Below are 7,086 nucleotides of genomic sequence, written 5' to 3'. Positions count from 1 at the left end.
TAGGTTCCATTGGGGGCTGCTAAATAATAGGTCCCTTTGGTTAATAATTTGATTTGACTACATAATTCTTGGTGGGTCTGGGGGATGGTTCCTATACAAAGACCTTGTCCAGATACCTCGGACAGAGTTAATTTATGCTGGGGAATAGTAGTACAGCTAACGGGCATAGAAGTGTGGTTAGTATAATTTCCTAAAATGGCGATTCCTTCATAATATGGAGGTCTAGAGATTAGGCATAGCCAACAATCTTGAGTCCGATCCGGGTCTGTGAGGTTAAGGGTCAAGAAGGTTCCTTGCAATAGATCGTATAATCTGTCCCCTGTTGTAAAACTGCAGGGAGAGAAGGTGGTTGTCACAACGCGGTTACTAATTTGGGGAGATAATATGGTAGTGTTTTGGAACACATTATGAGCCTGTGGGACTGGAGCTCGTAGGGATGGTTTTCTCTGTCTAGGAAGGACTGGGTTGGGGCCAATAGGCTTTAAGGGGCCCTGATCTAAGCGTAATCTGAGGGTGAAGATGAATCCTTGATCTGTTCCTGACATGTAAAATCTCAGACCCCAGGTCCTTCCTTTGAGCCATTCTGCTAGTTCGCTCAATGTTTTTCCTTCAGAAGTAAAGGAGATATTAAGGGGATTACAAGAGAAGTCTTTACAGTCTCCTCCGTCCCACCACCGTTTTCTCGCTCCCGCATTGAAGAAGCAAGCGCCAGGACCTGAGCCGGTCGGAGTTTGCGTGCTCCGGCTGACTTGGATCCAATCTTTCTTGTTAGGTTTCCAATAGACTGTCCCAGATGTTTCACAACCCCATTTAGCACAATAATAAGCATCTATGTCTCCACAAGTGTATTCCCGAGCTCTATCTCTTCCATCTTTTGGACAAACATAAAACGGAAGTTTTTGCAGTTCTGTGCGAAACCGGGGATGGGAGCATCCTATAGGATACGAGATGACACTTTTATTTGTACATGGGCATGGACATAAATTATGTCCAGACCCGGAGACACATTTAGGTCTTTCCTTTGTGGGATCTAGTGAAGGGATATCCCAGTTGTTAAGACCAGCCACTAGATCACACACGTCAGGGGTTAAATCAGGCCACCAGGTTCCAGGGGGGGCAATTTGGGAGATTGACCACACAACATTTCCAGTTTGGGAGATGACCTCCCAAGTCATCGACCGAGGGACATGAGGACTACCATAAATCAACTTAAAATTAATCAAAATTCCTATAATAATTAGGGATCTCCACGGGTAAGTCTTATCTTTAGAGGATTTTGAGTGCGCTGGACTCTCCATGATGAGGCTGTGTCGGGCTCTTCTTCAGAGGAGTGGGCGGCCTTGACGTGGGAGGCGTGGATCCAGGCGGCGATGCCGTCTACCTTGAGCGCTGTTGGGGTGGTCAGGAGGACGGTGTAAGGGCCTTTCCACCGAGGTTCCAGGTTCTTAGTCTGATGTCTGCGGACCCACACAGAGTCTCCTATCTGGAAGGAATGAGGTACCACCGGTCCGGTCGTCTGCTCTTGGTAGGCGGCTGCAAGGGGCTTCCAGATCTCTTTTTGTACAATCTGTAGAGCCTGTAAATGAGCTTCCAAGGAAGGATTATTAGCAAAATAAGGAATTAAATTTGAACTAAAAAGACTAAAGGGTGAAGGAGGTGCTCCATATAAAATCTCAAAAGGAGTAAGGCCATGTAGTCCTGGAGTATTTCTAACCCGGTAAAGGGCTACTGGAAGGAGGAGCACCCAGTCCCTAGAGCCAGTTGCAAGCGTGAATTTGGTCAAAGTCTCCTTGATGGTTCTATTCATTCGTTCTACCTGTCCTGAGCTCTGGGGTCGGTAAGCACAATGTAATTTCCAATCAATCCCCAGTAACTTAGACACTGATTGACTTATCTGAGAAACAAAAGCAGGTCCATTATCTGTTCCTAATACCTGTGGCAGACCATACCTTGGAAAGATTTCTTCTAGCAGTTTCTTGGTCACGACGTTCGCAGTCTCATGTTTAGTGGGGAAAGCCTCTACCCATCCTGAGAAGGTATCCACAAATACTAGAAGATATTTATAACCATATTGCCCAGGCTTTACTTCGGTGAAATCAATTTCCCAGTGAGTCCCAGGGCGATGCCCTCGCACTCGAGTTCCTTGTCCTAGTTTGGTTTTTCCTGCATTAACTTGTGCACAAGCTTTACATTCATCCACTACATCTTGTAGGCTTTGGTTTCTTCCTAATAGAAAATAAGGACTTTCCTCCTTCTCTAAAAGAGTCTTCATTTTTTTACTACTGAGATGAGTCAATTTATGTAGGCCGGTAATTAATTCATGAGTCTGTTTTTGAGGCATGACAAGTTTGCCATGGAAAGTCCAATAGCCTTTCTCAGCATCCTGTTGCGCCCCTAATTTGCTTAATAGTTTTATATCTTTAGGGCTGTATGAAAAGGGGCAATCTGGGATGTACCGGACCTCCTCTGTTATTAAGGCAAGGCTCTGAGAAGGGATCTCATTTTCAAGGGCTACTTTCCGGGCTGTGGCATCCGCCAACCGGTTGCCTCGGGCTTCTGGAGTGTGTCCCTTTTGGTGTCCTAGGCAATGGATGATACTCAATTTTCGAGGCAAAAACAGGGCCTTGAGTAAGGCCAAGATCTCAGATTTATTTTTAATGTCTTTGCCCTCCGAAGTCAGTAGCCCTCGCCTTCGGTATATTTCTCCGTGAATATGTGCCGTGGCGAAAGCATAACGGCTGTCAGTGTAAACGTTAAGCTTCTTACCTTCTGCCATTTGGAGCGCCTGGGTCAAGGCGATGAGTTCTGCCTTCTGAGCCGAAGTCCCGGATGGAAGGGCCTTAGCCCAGATTACCTCTGTCTCCGTGGTTACTGCTGCTCCGGCTCTCCGCTTCCCATTGTCTATGAAGCTGCTTCCGTCCGTATACCAGGTGAAGTCCGCGTCCTGGAGGGGCTGATCCGTTAGGTCTGGTCGGGTCCCGTGTACTTCTGCTAGGACCTGAAGGCAGTCATGTTGCTCTGTGTTCTCCGGCTGGGGAAGCAGGGTTGCTGGATTTAGGGCAACAACTGGTCCGAAGCGCACCCGGTCCGTGTCCAGGAGCATAGCCTGATAATGGGTCATACGAGCATTGGAGAGCCAGCGGTCTGGTGGTTGTTTGATTAGGGCCTCAACTGCATGAGGCGCCAAAATGGTTAATGATTGTCCCAAAGTTAACTTGCCAGCATCCTTAGTTAAAACAGCTATAGCTGCCACCATCCGCAAACAGGGTGGCCAGCCAGAGGCAACTGTGTCCAATTTTTTAGAAAGGTAGGCTACAGGTCGTCTCCAGGGCCCCAATCTTTGGGTCAGGACTCCCTTGGCGTAGCCCTGCTTTTCATCCACAAATAATTCAAAGGGCTTCGTGATATCAGGGAGGCCCAAAGCGGGTGAGGTCAAGAGAGTCTGCTTGATGTCATCAAAGGCCTGTTGCTGTTCGGACCCCCAGTTGAACGTTGCTCCCTGCTTTGTAAGGAGGTAAAGGGGGGCTGCCATTTCAGCGAACCCAGGAATCCATAGGCTGCAGAAACCCGTGGTCCCCAGGAATTCTCGTAGTTGACGAGAATTCCTTGGGGCAGGAATGTTGGCCACCGCCTGCTTGCGGGCGGCAGTTAGCCACCTCTGTCCATCCTTCAGCTGATATCCTAGGTATGTGACCTGGGTTTTGCAGAGTTGTGCCTTTTTTGCAGAGGCTCTGTAGCCTAATTGTCCCAGAGTTTGTAACAGGGACTCGGTGCCCTGATGGCAAGCTTCCCTGGAGGCTGCAGCTAACAGCAGATCATCTACGTACTGCAAGAGTATCAGAGTCGGGTTCTGGACCCTAAAATCTGCGAGGTCCCGATGGAGAGCCTCATCAAATAATGTCGGACTATTTTTGAAGCCTTAAGGCAACCTGGTCCAGGTCAGTTGACCTGAAAGTCCTAAATCCGGGTCCCTCCATTCGAAAGCAAACAAAGATTGGCTTTGGGGACTAAGTCTGAGGCAAAAGAAGGCATCCTTTAAATCCAAAACTGTATACCAAATATGAGTAGGTGGAAGTGTACTAAGTAAGTTATATGGGTTAGGCACAGTGGGATGAATGTCTTCCACTCTTTTATTGACTTCCCTTAAATCTTGTACAGGTCTATAGTCCTCTGTTCCCGGCTTCTTTACTGGAAGAAGCGGGGTATTCCAAGATGATCGGCAGGGGACTAGAATGCCTTGATCCAGGAGTCTCTTGATATGCGGTCTGATACCCTGATAGGCTTTTTGGGACATCGGGTACTGTTTTATAGAGACCGGAGTTGCGGTGGCTTTTAACTCAATGACCAGAGGGGGTTGCCGGAGCGCAAGGCCCATCCCTCCGGTTTCAGCCCAAGTCATAGGAAATCTTTTTATCCAAGAATCTATTTCTAAATTTCTTATCTCTGTATTATTTGGCTCTAGAATTTCATATAGCCTATATTCATCTTCCAATTGGAGGGTGAGGACCTGAAGAGGCGCTCCCTTTGGGTCAGTTATTCGAATCTTATCACTTTCAAAGTGTATATGCGCTTTTAATTTGGTAAGCAAGTCCCGTCCCAATAATGGATAGGGGCAATCAGGAACATGTAGAAAAGAATGAGTCACTTTACCGGTTGCCAGCTGCACTCGTCGGTCTGTCGTCCATCGGTATCTTTTCCCTCCGGTCGCTCCTTGGACCCAAGCCGATCTGTCGCTCAAGGGTCCCGGCGCATGGGTCAACACTGAGTGCTGTGCCCCGGTGTCTACCAGGAAGGTGACAGGTTGCCCCCCAACGTTGAGAGTTATCCTGGGCTCAGGGGGGGGCTCCTGGCCCTGACTTTCCTAATCTTCTAGAGTTAATAGGGAGGTCTGAGGTCCTGGCCTCCTCTTGGGCTTTTTAGGGCAATCTCTCGCCCAATGTCCTTTTTCTTTACAATAAGCACATTGATCTCTGTCCACCCGGGGGCCTCTCCGGTTCCCCCGTTGTTCTTCCTGCCTTTGCCCTGACACTACAGCGGCCAATAGTCTACTTATTTCTTTGTTTCTTCTGCGATCCCTGACATTCTCTCTCTCTTCAGCTTCCCGTCTTATTCTTTCATCACGCTCCTCTGTTTCCTTTTTAAGTCTTTCATCTCTCTCTTCCTGAGTTTCACGTTTATTAAAAATGTGTTCTGCCTCTTTAAGTAAATCCTGAATAGAGCTCTCTTTGAGATTATCAAGCCTTTCAAGTTTCTTTCTGATGTCTGGAGCTGATTGCCATATGAAGGACATGGCCACGTTGGTGGCCTGCCCTGGATCTTCTGGGTTATATGGGGTGTATATACGGTAAGCCTCTTTTAGCCGCTCATGAAATGCCGAGGGAGCTTCCTCGGGCCCCTGTGTTACCTGCTTGATCTGAGCCAAATTGGTGGGGCGCCAAGCTGCCCCATGGAGACCCGCTATGAGCAACTGGCGATAGAGACGCAGGTGGTTCCTACCTTCATCCGTAGTGAAATCCCAATTAGGTCGTTCCAAGGGAAAAGCTGCATCAATCTCATTGGGCAATTGGGTGGGGCGGCCATTATCTCCTAGAACATTTTTCCTGGCCTCCAGAAAAACCCGTTGTTTTTCCTCAGTCGTCAGTAAGATCTGCAGTAACTGTTGACAATCATCCCAAGTGGGCTGGTGTGTCACTAGAATAGACTCAATTAAAGAGGTTAGCATAGAGGGGTCCTTGCTAAAGGGAGGATTGTTATGTTTCCAATTGTATAAATCGGAGGCAGAAAACGGCCAGTATTGGAGCCGATCATTGGGACCGGTCCGCAGGGGGAGGGCACGGGAAGTGGAATCGGGAGGTTGTTCTCGGCGCCCTCGTAGCCGCCCTGCCACTGGGGAAGGTGCAGGGTCGGCGGCTGGGGTCTCTTCCGGTTCAGCTTCTGCCGCTTGTTGTTGACCTGGCCCCCGATATGGTGGGGGCTCTTCGGCCAGCAGGTCCATCACGAGGTCTTCTCCTGGGGATAAAACCTTGGGTGGCTTTTTCTTTTCATTCTGGATCTGCATGGATCTGACAAGGGTTGGATAGAGTGAAGACTGAGAGGGGTGCCCAGCGATCGGAGTGGGAGAAGGAGCAGAGGGGACGGTGATAGAGGGTGGTTTGAGAACAACAAAGGGCCTGACCCACAGAGGTGGATCATGAACGAGGGCCTCCCAGGTGATTATGTAGGCCACTTGGTCGGGGTGACCATGTGGATCAGGATCCATCACCTTATGCTTGACCTGTAAAATAATGTTAAGATCAAAAGTTCCATCTCTTGGCCAGCCAACATTGAAGGCTGGCCACTCTGATGAGCAGAGGGTAGTCCATTTGCTCTTGCGGATATTTACTGACTGATTGTTTGCTGTATTCTGAACATCCCGCCAATGCTGCAAGGTAAGGCTAAGAGGGGTGGTAATAGATTGTCCCATTATTTTGGCGAACGAAACACTGAACACGGAGACCACAAACAATAGGCCGGCACAGAAACAAAACAACTTCGCAGCGCGGCTCCGGTGCAAAACCGAAAGCAAAAACTCAGATGGAGACTGCGATGAGAGTCTGGACCTCTCGTCTCCCAGACAAACCACGTACCCCTCGGACAATGGGGGAGCCCCAAAGAGTCCGACTCTGGTCGGGTTTACAGAGTTCAGATGAATCAAAAATCTGACTCCAGATGCCTCTGGAACGTCTTCCAGGGCTGCGGTTGGGAGTCCGAGCCCGTCGGCTCCTCCACGGGTCCGCCAGATACAGAGCGACACGGCCGGGTCGTACAGACGCAAGCGCAACTTTCACACACAGACAATCGTAATATCCACACAGACAATTAGAGACAGAATTTAGGCGCTGGCCAGCTTACCTCCCGGAAATGGGTTGGTGGTCCCTGGGCAGGGGTCTCCTATCCCAGACGAGCCCCCAAATGAAAGACCCCCGAAGGGTACTTTCCTTCTGGGGAGGCCCCTCCCAAGGAACAGCAAGACCACTTGAGCGGATGCAAACAGCAAGAGGTTTATTCAGATAGATACACAGGTACCTGGGGCGACAAAGTCTCTTG

The 7,086-nt window shown here is 49.2% G+C and overlaps 1 protein-coding gene across 1 annotated transcript; it reads right to left on the bottom strand.

The window, feature by feature from the left end:
* Window positions 1-1,237: 1,237 nt before the first annotated feature.
* LOC131481045 (uncharacterized) lies at window positions 1,238-6,463 on the bottom strand. Its single transcript, XM_058668264.1, is given in 1 exon segment — window positions 1,238-6,463. A coding segment is annotated over 1 exon segment (5,226 nt).
* Window positions 6,464-7,086: the final 623 nt, after the last annotated feature.

This window comes from Ochotona princeps, chromosome 8 (assembly GCF_030435755.1).
Source record: "Ochotona princeps isolate mOchPri1 chromosome 8, mOchPri1.hap1, whole genome shotgun sequence".
NCBI classification, from domain to species: domain Eukaryota; kingdom Metazoa; phylum Chordata; class Mammalia; order Lagomorpha; family Ochotonidae; genus Ochotona; species Ochotona princeps.
The sequence above is the reverse complement of the archived record's forward strand: the minus strand, read 5'-3'. Positions and strand labels throughout refer to the sequence as shown.